Source organism: Pygoscelis adeliae, unplaced genomic scaffold (genome assembly GCF_000699105.1).
Source record: "Pygoscelis adeliae isolate BGI_AS28 unplaced genomic scaffold, ASM69910v1 Scaffold286, whole genome shotgun sequence".
NCBI classification, from domain to species: Eukaryota; Metazoa; Chordata; class Aves; order Sphenisciformes; family Spheniscidae; genus Pygoscelis; species Pygoscelis adeliae.
This window is the reverse complement of record NW_008825076.1, coordinates 7,586,588-7,597,451: the sequence shown is the minus strand read 5'-3', so window position 1 is coordinate 7,597,451 and position 10,864 is coordinate 7,586,588. Positions and strand designations below refer to the sequence as shown.

At 44.9% G+C, this 10,864-nt stretch overlaps 2 protein-coding genes across 2 annotated transcripts in view; one reads left to right on the top strand and one right to left on the bottom strand.

The window, feature by feature from the left end:
* The first annotated feature begins 175 nt into the window (after positions 1–175).
* On the top strand, positions 176–6,015 carry PSMA7 (proteasome (prosome, macropain) subunit, alpha type, 7). Its single transcript, XM_009326877.1, has 7 exons — positions 176–208; positions 1,128–1,254; positions 2,681–2,805; positions 4,128–4,250; positions 4,649–4,768; positions 5,323–5,385; positions 5,663–6,015. The coding sequence occupies exons 1-7, from the start codon at positions 176–178 to the stop codon at positions 5,753–5,755; spliced, it is 684 nt and encodes a 227-aa protein (XP_009325152.1). The 3' UTR covers positions 5,756–6,015.
* Positions 6,016–9,611: 3,596 nt separating this feature from the next.
* The window catches only part of LSM14B (LSM14B, SCD6 homolog B (S. cerevisiae)), a 13,866-nt gene continuing 12,613 nt past the window's right edge, over positions 9,612–10,864 (bottom strand). Inside the window, exons 9-10 of the mRNA XM_009326876.1 lie at positions 10,379–10,558; positions 9,612–10,018 (exon numbers count right to left, since the gene is read on the bottom strand). Coding sequence (XP_009325151.1) covers positions 10,387–10,558 — 172 coding nt within the window. The 3' untranslated portion in view covers positions 9,612–10,018; positions 10,379–10,386. The remainder of the gene's footprint in view (positions 10,019–10,378; positions 10,559–10,864) is intronic.

The following is a 10,864-nucleotide window of genomic DNA, read 5'->3' as shown; positions in this document are numbered from 1 at the left end:
GCGCGAGGCCCGGCGCGGGTGGGTGTCCCGGAGTCACGACAGCCATCGCGCCGGCTGCTCGCCGGCCTGGGAGGCCGAGTTTAGCAGAGCCGCCTCGCCTCCCTCGTGAGGGAACAAAGCTGCTGGGGAGCTGCAGGGGAGCGATGCTCCTGTTGCACTGTTCTGCCTGTGCGAGATGCAGATGCCCAGTGGATTGGGAAGCGTGTCAGTAAAGGCGTGTAGAAGCAACTTTCTGGCTCCTAGCGTCAAGTTGCCCCAAGCTTTTGCTCAAGGAAGGGTTTTTTCATTTGAGGGAGGAAAGAAAAGAGGTATTAATTCCCAAATAATAAAATACCTGGAAGAAAATTTACTGCCTTTGGGATGGGAACAAATGTAACAAGACCTAGTGTCAAATAGGCTCTTTTTTTTTTTCAGAAATTAAAAACATTGTAAAAGTGGAGCTAACATGCAATATGATCTACCTGCCTCTTGTCTCCTGTTGAGTAGTTGGTTGAGTTTAATATTTTTGGAAACCCCTGTAGCACACTAACAGCAGGGCCACCCCGTAAGAAAAAATGACTCCCATCACCCTATGGAAGCAATGGGAATGAGTGTGAAAGGTCAACTTTTTTTTTTTTTCTCCCTGATGTTGGAAAAGGTGCATTCAGAGTATGAGTTAGGACATTAAGGCAGCAAACTACTGACGGTTTGTAGGTTTTACTTGGTCTGATCTTCAGTGTTGTGGGTTCTGACTTGAGCAATACCAGTGGACTAGTTGTAGTGGTAGTTTTGTTGTTGGTCCTGCTTCTGTGGCTGTGGAAACACCAATGCTGGTATTGGGGAGAGCTGGGGAAAACACAGTTGGTAAGAGGAGTGGGACTGTATCTCTTGGGAGCCACGCAGATTTAAATTGGTATAAGCCGATTATGAAACTGCACCCTGGAATCTAATGCAATTTTTGTTACATCAGTCCTTTCTCCAGGTTGTGGCCATAGGAAATAAAATATTGACTTCAAGTTGAAATAATGTTTACAGTGTGGGGGTTTTGTGTGTTTGTTTTTTTTCCTTCTCATTTCAGTAAAGTCTGCAACTATTAGGGGTTTTGGGCCTAGCTTAACTCTTTTTCTTCTTCTTTTAATGTGTTGAAGGTTGGAGTAAGAGGGAAGGATATTGTTGTTCTTGGTGTGGAAAAGAAGTCTGTGGCAAAACTTCAGGATGAAAGAACCGTGCGGAAGATCTGTGCTCTCGATGACAATGTCTGCATGGCTTTTGCAGGTATATGATCCCTTCAGGGGTTTTGGCAGTTACTGGAGCGCTTTTGGGTATGTCTGTGGATTCTGAGAACATAAAATACTTAGCATAACTGGCTGAGGACTGTGGGGAAGGAGTGTATTTCCATGGTTGCTTATTCTTTTTTAAATAAGAGTAGCCTACTGTACAGATAAATATATATAGAGAGCGTGCCAATGTTCTAACGAGAGGAAATATGTGTTAAAGTTACTAATGTCCTCTAGGTTTAATGTGAGGATGAAGACTGAGAACTGATGTGTCATTGGCATAGATACAGAGATATACTGTTTAAATATATATATTTAAAGTTTTATATATATATTTACTTAATATGGTTTAAGTATTTAAAATTAAATATTTAAATTTTTATATATTATATATAAAATACATATTATTAGTACATATTACAGGAGCTATAAGAGACACTTGTCAGTTATGGGGACCTTTTCCCACATGCATCAAGCCAAAAAAGCTAAATTTTGCAGTCTTGCATAAAACAAAGACAAATCTCCTCTGCTCTAGTTCAGAAGACTCCTTCTGAATGAACAGCTCTGGGTTTGAAGCATAAATATTATAATTCCACATTCTTCCTCTTCCAAATGGCTTAATTTCCATTATTCAAAGCTTAAACAGGAGGCATGAAAGTTAAAAAAACCCGACGTAAATGGAGACAGAACGTATTTCAGAAGGTTTCCCCTCTCTTCAAGTGGTTTAGAATCTTTGTGTCAGTGTTAGTAATGCTTTAAGGGGAGATTTGATTGAACCGGCAAAACCAATGGATTTTCAGATTTGGTTGCTGCTTCGCTTCCTTAGCTGAGGGTTGCGGTACGTGCAGGTGGGTTCACAAGCTTGAAGAAAAGTTCTCTAATAAAAACCAGGCTGCAAATTGAGAATGACATCATAAGCTAAAAAGTAAAATAAGAAATAAGTTTCTTTAAAAATTTTTTTTAAAGGGTCATACTCATTTTTGTCAGCTAGGATCATGCTGCTGTAGCCTCATCAACTAGACAAGATTTGCTCTGCAGATAAAGCTGGCTTACAGTTAGGGGGACTGCATAAGAAATAAAACGAACGTGTGTGAGAATCGAGATTGCTTTGCTAATTTGCTGTTAGATGGAGTGCTGTCAGTCTGTCAGTAACGTTCCGATTACCTGGTTCAGAATTGCATGTGTTATCTAACTCACAAACATGAAAGCTGTAAACCAAATCCTCTGCTTATTTTGGTACATTAGCTGCGTTCTGTTGCCTTAAAAATGCTATTCTTGCTCAGCAAACCTAAGGAAGTGTGATCTCTCGTTTGCTTTTTTCATGGCTGTTGACACTGACCTTGTGAGCCTTTTGGGGCAAGACTAGTTGTTTTATTTGTGCGTACGGTACGAAGCACGAATCTGAGAATCCACTGTCATTTCAGGGCTGACAGCTGATGCTAGAATAGTTATAAATAGAGCTCGTGTGGAGTGTCAAAGCCACAGGCTTACAGTGGAGGATCCTGTCACCGTGGAGTACATCACGCGTTACATTGCTAGTCTGAAACAGGTATGTTGGACCGCACAGAGATGCTGAAAATACGTCCTGGTGAACAGCGCTTCAGACTAAGCGTGTAAAATGTCTGTCCGGGCCTCGTTCTACTCAGCTGGTAAAAATCAGCGTAACAAAACACATTGTGGGCGTTTATTGGAAGTGGGGATGTAGTAATAGAAAAGGAGGACTGATTACTGTTTGGTCTCTTTTCCAAAGATGAAGAAATTAATTAGTACTTGTAAGGACTGCGGAACTACATTTGTGATATCGTCAGGAACACTCTGCTAATCTACAGCTCTAATTCACTCTCATAACAATGGTGCTGTGTTATTGTCAAAACATCTTCACGGCTCCTGTTTGTTTTCCCTCCTACTAAGCCATTGCAGGGAGGGGTAAGAGGGGAGCAAATCAGTGCAGTACTTAATATATTTACGTTTGATAGTCATGAATTTAAAATGAATTACACAGTCAAAGTATGCCCAACTGCACTCTGGGATAAAATTATTCATTTGCCAGTGTGTTGAACTGATTTTCAGCAACTAGTGGGGATTAGAAAAAGTCTAATTTACTTACGCACAGACGAGTGTTAGTACAGTGATGACGATAACAGTGTAAAGCTTGTCGTAATCGCTAGCCTGCCAGCGCAGGATACCACTTTCCAAAGTTTCACTCTGTTCCTTTACAGTAATCTCACAGTTGTCTCTCTCGTTCTGGCACATTGACGGTGTCTCTAAAACTGTTAGAAACCATAAATCTCGCACAGTGTTCCTGCTGCGATGACGTAGCTGGTGTCGGGCCTCCTTGATCGTGGGCACTTCTGGTGTGTGACGTGGCAATGACTTTGCTGACCCAACGTCAGCAGCAGGGCTGTAACGCGGGCTTTCCTGTAGCCTGCTTATCGCCACAGACGAGGCCGTGCTTTCTGATGGAATTGTTGCAAATCATTGGTGTTCGGGTGTCGTCATCCTCTTTTTTTTTTTTTTTGGCTTCCTTAAGCATGCTTGGCGAGGCAGAGCATTACACCTGGGCTTGCAGACTTAGCGCTCTCTGCCTCTCAGCACCACCCAGCCAAGAGAGATTCTTCCCGATAGCTGTAATCACGCAGCAGACTTCAACGGGTGTTAGGAACAGGGGTTGAACAATAACCACCTCTTCCTTGCCTTGCTTATGGTCTTCTGTAAGACACGGAATCCTAACTTAACAGGTAGATTGGTAAGAAAGCCCGCTAAAAACATTTCTGGTGCCTCTTTTGGTTGTAATGTCTACACTGTCTGCTTTCCACTCTAAAGATGTTTTTAGAACCGCTTCTGAAATAAGTGTCTCTTCTTTCTGATCAGAGATACACACAAAGCAACGGTCGCAGACCTTTTGGTATCTCTGCTCTTATCGTGGGATTTGACTTTGATGGAACCCCCCGGCTGTACCAGACCGATCCTTCTGGTACATACCATGCTTGGAAGGTGAGTTGACCTGTCTCTCGTGGAGAAGCAATGAAATATTTGTGAGTTTGTCTCCTTTAAAGAGAGACTGGTGTAGAAAGGAGATCTAACTGGCCAGATGGTGCTGGCTCACAGCTGCAAAAATCCTTAATGATCAAATTTACTGAGAATGGCAGTCTGCAGTTCAGCTTTACTTGGAAAATCTCGTCCCGTTTTCCAAAAAAACCCCACCTGTGCCTGACAACTGTCTTTTTGTGTGACGCTTGGGCAGTAACATGTTCAGTCTCCTGAAAAATACATGGTGATCACAAAATGGTTTCAGATTATGTAATTGCACAACTCTCATTTCTTGCTTATTCTGTCAGTGAAGTCTTTCCTAAACTTCTGTTCGTTCTCTTTTTTCCCCTCGATGTTTCCAGGCTAATGCCATTGGCAGAGGAGCCAAATCTGTGCGTGAATTTCTGGAGAAAAACTATACTGACGAAGCCATTGAAACAGACGATCTAACTATTAAACTTGTCATCAAGGCTCTTCTTGAGGTGAGTCTGTTTCAAATCCCCTGTGTGACTTTTCACCGTATGTCTGGATTAACTTTGTGAGTACGTGTGCTTTCCTGTGACGTGCATGAGGGTTTCCTGTAAAAGGGTCTGTGAAAACTGTTTGTGGTAGGCCATACACGTGGGATTAAATTTGAGGCTCAGAATATTTCAGGTAAGGCTTTCCGTAGCTTACACAGAAGAACTTACTACCAGCTCTCTGGGAAGGAAAACAGACTTCGGTTCTGGGTGTTAAAACAAACACACCAAAGATGTGCTAAACCATATGCAGAATGTTTTGCTCTTTTGTTGAAGCTGAAGATACAGAAAATACCAAGAGTCAGATGGTGGAAATGAGGTGTTCTTCACCAGCCACTGCGTGCGTTGATGCCAGAAGGAAGACCCTTATTTTTTTGAAGAGTTACATTGCTACGGGAGTCGAGAGCTTAGAGCTAGTGAGGGAAACGCTCCCCATCCGTATCTCTGCTCCTTCAAAGAAGACCTGAAAGGGGGCTGTTAGAATTAATTAATAATACCTACATCTAACTCTCGTTAAGGTTGTGCAGTCTGGTGGGAAGAACATCGAGCTGGCGGTTATGAGGCGAGAGCAGCCGCTGAAGGTAAGGGCTCTGTTTTGCTTTTCTCCCTCCGTAGCCGGTTTCTCTGATACTGTCCTTGTTGATCTGCATTAACTTCCAGCCCTTAATCTCCCATTCCGCCCTGGCAAATACTTCTGTTTATTATTAGTGGCCAAGGAATGTTGTTGTGTCTGCACAAGGTACCTGTGTCTGTATAAATACCAGTTAACTTTCTCTCCCTGTCAGAACTAGAATTGCTTAAATAAAAAGCCTCTCGGTTGTATTAGTATCTCGAGGGTCACCCGTGTTTCTGTTTTAGATCCTAAACCCTGAAGAGATTGAGAAGTACGTTGCTGAAATTGAAAAAGAAAAGGAAGAAAATGAAAAGAAAAAACAGAAGAAAACATCATGATGAATGAAATCCAACTGCTTAGCTCCTTCTTTTTAATTCAAGTGATGGGTTATTCTGTATAGACAACGTGTAGGCATTCCACTTACTCATACTGTGCTCTCGAGACCTACAATAAACCTACTGACTTTTTTTTTTAAGCTGTTATTTTAAAAAAATCTGTCTGTTCCTTGGATTTTAATAACCTAGGATTATTTGGCTGGCTACAAACCAGCAGTAGTGACCCATTAAAGGATAAAGACTCTGTTTGCATTTTTCTCCTCAGCTGCTGCAGTTTGTTTAATGAGTCTCTTCCAGGCTGTCTCAGTTGTTAGCTGCTTTTTTTTTTTTAGTAGCTGTCTCAAGCGTTGCGTTATGACCTCAACAGAACATAACTAATACGGAGTTATGCTTTTTTTTTTCTGTGATTGCCCACTAGGGGATTTATAGACCAGTTGCTTCCTAATGCTAAAAATAACCATAGAGAATGTTACATACAACACAGTGAAAGTACAAAGCTTTAGTCCCGTTTCTCCTTTGGTGTTTGCTTTCACACTGCTGCTTCTGTGCATCCTACCCGCAGGAGCTGGGTTTAACTCAGCTTCTGGTCGGGCCTGTTTGTTCCCAGTCCCAGCAACGGCGTGAGCCAGTTCGCTCTTCCCTTCGGCGGAGGGAGATCACTCAGATGCTGTAAGGGAGGCAGAGACCTGCCGCCACGCTGCTGGGCACCAACGTCACGTTCCTCTTGAGAGGCAGGGTCTGCACTGTGCTAGCTACTTGCTGCAGACACTAACGTGTATAATGTAATAAACTTAGAAGTACATACATTTGAAGGTGTCAGGTGACAACTGTTTACTGAAATGGTATAAAACTAGCCCAAAGGGGATGTGACTGGAAATAGGGAATTTTATTTCACATTGGTATTTGCATCGTGGCATCTCCACTCTCCGGTTCTGGTCATTGAAAAGCTCTTTCCAGCCGACCGGTCTGCTGTCACCATCTCTGCTCTGCGAGGCGGCTGATCAGGACAGTTCTCTGGCGACTACAGCCTATACTCTAAGGCCCTTTGTGACGCAGAGGAGGCAGAAACAGGCAGGGGTTTCCATCCTGCTCCTGCCAAGGCGAGGCTCCTCCCGCTGGCCCACAGGCCTGCACAGCTCTGAAACAAGGTGGGTACAGGACAGAGCAGGTCCGTCCCTCATGCTGCACAGGGGTGAACAGGACTGGCGCCAGCCCCATCTTCCTCCTCGTCTCCCTGTTAAAAATGGTTTTATTTCCTTTTGTTCCTGGGGCCTTATTTATCTTTCAATACAGCCCTTAAGCACAATAAAAGGCTTTGTCCCTCCTGTCTGGGCATCTCTACTCCCAGCTTTCAGGGAAGGGGAAAGTTGGTCACTTCACTAAGTCGTGCCGTCATGCTTAGTGTTGTCTTTTCCATCTCGGAGAAGCCTCAGGCCTCTCCCCCACCTGAGCTCTTACCCACAAGACTTGCACTGCTTGCAGTAGTAACAGGTTCCGCTTCATGATAAAAGTTTCCCTACTTGGAGCCACCGAGGAACCGGAACAGCCTTTGAAAGCAGCTCTTCAGTCTGCATCCCAGACATCATCTGTCTCTTCAGACACAGCATCCCGGTGTCCCGCAGGAGGCACAGCAAGGACTGAAAGCATCCCAGTGTCCCGCAGGAGGCAGCTCAGCTACACAAGCCCCGCCCCCCCCCCCCCCCCCCCCCAGCATCCCTAGGAAGGCCGCTCAGACACCGCTGGGACTGCTCCGGGCAGCAGATACAAACCCGCAGTAACTCTCACACGCTCCCTGGCCTCTCGCACCACAGCTGAGCTGTTTACAGCTAAATGCCACAAAGCAAAGTGTGGGCAGAGCATCCCACAGGAATCAAGGACAGGAAAGCTGCGGCACTGCTTCTGCTCAGGAAAGCGTTAGACCACTTCAGCTAGAGAAAACGAGTTGCTGGAATTGTGTTGTTTCGTTCATCCGTCCTTGGACTGGAATTTTGCAGTTACAAAAGCTGTGTTTGGTTCCCCACGCAAGTCACCACCACCATTCCGTGTTGGGAATCTTCCACGCGGAAGCTGACAGGGCTGCGAGCCGCCTGCCCCAACAGAACGAGTGTTCCCGCTGGAGAAGGGCCGGCAGTTCGTGAGCCCAGGGGCTGAGCCGCAGCCGTTAGTCCCCTCACGCCGCTCCCATACACCAGAATGAGCCAGGTACAGCGCTCGACTGGAGAGGCTGGGACACGTCCATGGTACAGTAACTGCAGCAGGAGCAATGGCTGTGTCTTACATATTAGCTCCGAGGCTTTACAGTAGAAACAAGGGGAATTACTGCCTTAAATGAAAAGGCATTATCACGCAGAAGTTAATGATGTTTTCCTATTTTGCCACAGTCACCTCAGACAAGTCAGTTGACTCTGGCAGCGCAATTCCATCTTTACACTTAATGTCATGCCGGCTGTTTTGTCAGCAGAGAAATTAGAGGCTTGCAGCAGCTTCCAAGTAAGCGGTTTCAGCACACACCCTGTTTTGCTGGTATGAGCCCAGACACCGAAGGCATCTGTGGCTACTGAACCAGCAGCGCTACCACCCAAAACAAGCTCTAGTCACCCCACCAGCGCAAGGAGTCGGGCTCCGCCAGGTAGTCACACAGCACGGTGCACGCTCAGGGCGGTCTGGACAAGAGGAACGCTCGTTAGGCAGACCCCTCAACAAGAGAGACGGAACACAGGAACACAGGGCAACAGGGACAAGGGGGTCAGCGCTGGGATGAGGGTTTTTAAGCCCATTTCAAATCCTGTGTAACGCTTTCCAGGCCTGCCAGAACCCTGCGGCCCCGTCTTCTCTGACTTGGGTTAGAGCCCTGCTAGGACAGGCACCTGACAAGTTGCACAGACTGATGTTACTGAGCCACGTACAAAACAAAGTAGGAGGGAAGCTTTAAACATTTACATGTTTATTATAATTACAATTTACATTACTCCAAAGAGCAGCCCCACTGCTATGTTCTAATTCTTAGCAATAAAGTCCTACAAAAATAAATCCAAGCTTTTACAGTAACCTAGGTCAATGCATAACTAAAAAATTCTAGCTATGTAAGGGGTTCAGTCATCAAGGTGCTTTTTCAACAAAATTCCCTACCAACCGAAAAAGGGACACATGCCTATAGCAATTTAACCCACTTATTCATGCAAACAAAGGTAACCCCCCTCCCAGCCCCTCTCCCCACATACAGATTTTTAAAAACAAAAGAAAAACAACTAAACTATTTACAGTATGGGGGGTATAGAGGAAACAAATTAAACATGCCCATCTGTTAAGCTTCATTATATGGACTCCCATCCCTAGTTTAATGAAAACATTCCATAGTGTTCCACCACAGTCTACTAGTGTACAGAGAACTGTTTGCGTTTGGTACCACCTACGAGCGAGGCACAAACTGAGGCAAGAAGTCAGAGCTTCGGGTCTCCTTCCCAGACAGTCAACTACTGCCAAAAACGCTTTATTCTGAGCACAGGAGCGGAGACACTTGCCGCTCCTGTCCCGCCGAGGGCGCAGCACGCTGTCCCCCCACACTGCCCTGACCCAGTAAGGAGCTCCGAGCCTCTGGGAACACCCAGCCCCCTTCAGCTCGAGGGAGAGCCACGGTTCTGTGTAAACCTGCAGTACCTCCACGTGAGTACCAGCCGACAAACAGTTGCACAGTCAGTTACACTACTACATGATCAACAATCCAGTATTCCCAAGTGACAATATACATAACTCCCCAGCACCAGGAATCCATTCTTCCAGATACCAAGTGCTACTTCACACCTGCTGCTGAGAACAGAGAGACCAGCAGCACCAAAGAATCCATTTGGTTACTCGGAACAAACAAATTATAGCTGGTTTATTTCAAGTGAGCTTTGGTTCCATGTTAAAATAGCATGATTTATCTTCTTCAGGGTTCAGAAAAGGAGTCTGACTTCAAGCTTAGACTATAGCAGCCTTTGAGAGACCCAGAAAGAAGAACTGTGTAAGTTAGTCTGCACTTAAAAAAAAACCCAAACAAAAAAGACACCCTGAAGAAGGTACCCCTGAACACATTCCCTCTTCCAAAGAATATTCCAGCTGACATTTGCTGGTCCAAAATAAGTCCAGAATATAAGCAGTAGTACATGAAGTTCTGTCGCTTGAGCTGAGACAGTAAACAATATGAACCATTTTCCCACATTAGTGCAGCAGTTGGTTGCTTTCTTTCTATATACAGTTTCATCCTCTCAGGAGAGATGTTAGAACCTATTCAGAAAAAAGGTAGAATTAGATTTGGTGTCATGGGGATCTTCTCCCAGGAAAAAGAAAAGCCGCGAAGTTCACACCCATGTATCAACTGAAATGCTTAGCTAGAGACTTGGCTCAAACAAGCAGCTCTTGCTGCCTCAGACAGAAGGCTAGCCCAAGAAATCCACAGAACAATCAATGTGTTAAAACCGCTCATATTTCCTTCTACCACTTCGAAGGACAGATCAGATACAATAAGGAACAATTCTTGATATATCCATGAGACTGGAGAGCAAGAGGTTGCACAGACAGTTCAGGCAAGGAATAAGAGACAAACCTGGCTCAGAGACACTATTTATTCTTGCTAAAAAAACTTGCCTCTGAAGTTACACTCTGCCAGTACCAGCTCTGTGAGTAGTTTGGTTTCGCCTTGCTGCTCCGCTACCCCTTCCACCTCGAAATCCACCACGAAAGCTGCGGCCGCGAAGGAACCGTCCAGACACTCCAAATGTCTCTGTATTGAGCTTCCTTTCTTCAGCCCACGTGGTACGCCTAGAACTGAACAAGACTGCATTCAGATGCAATATAAACGTTAAATAGTCGCCAACTCGTTTAGCTAGGAAGCTTCAAGCACCCTATTTCGTTGAACTGAACTGCAACAAGAACAAGCTGCAGCGTACACATGCTCACTAACTCAATTCCTCTGCTAAGCATGGATTTGGAAGTGACAGCTGTTGGCTTTTGTAAGCTACTTTCATACCAGAAAACTAAAGACGGGCCCAGAAAAGGGTTGAACACGGTCTCACTAGCATTTCAAACCCTATCTTGTTTTCTTGAAAAATACAACTCTTGACTCCAGTGAAG

Bases quoted from the DNA above. Each gene is read 5' to 3' on its own strand.
- PSMA7 (XM_009326877.1), top strand. From the start codon at position 176: ATGCAGATGCCCAGTGGATTGGGAAGCGTGTCA. The intron at 1,255-2,680 runs GTATATGATCCC...CTGTCATTTCAG, and splicing joins TGTCTGCATGGCTTTTGCAG to GGCTGACAGCTGATGCTAGA. The intron at 2,806-4,127 runs GTATGTTGGACC...CTTTCTGATCAG, and splicing joins ACATTGCTAGTCTGAAACAG to AGATACACACAAAGCAACGG.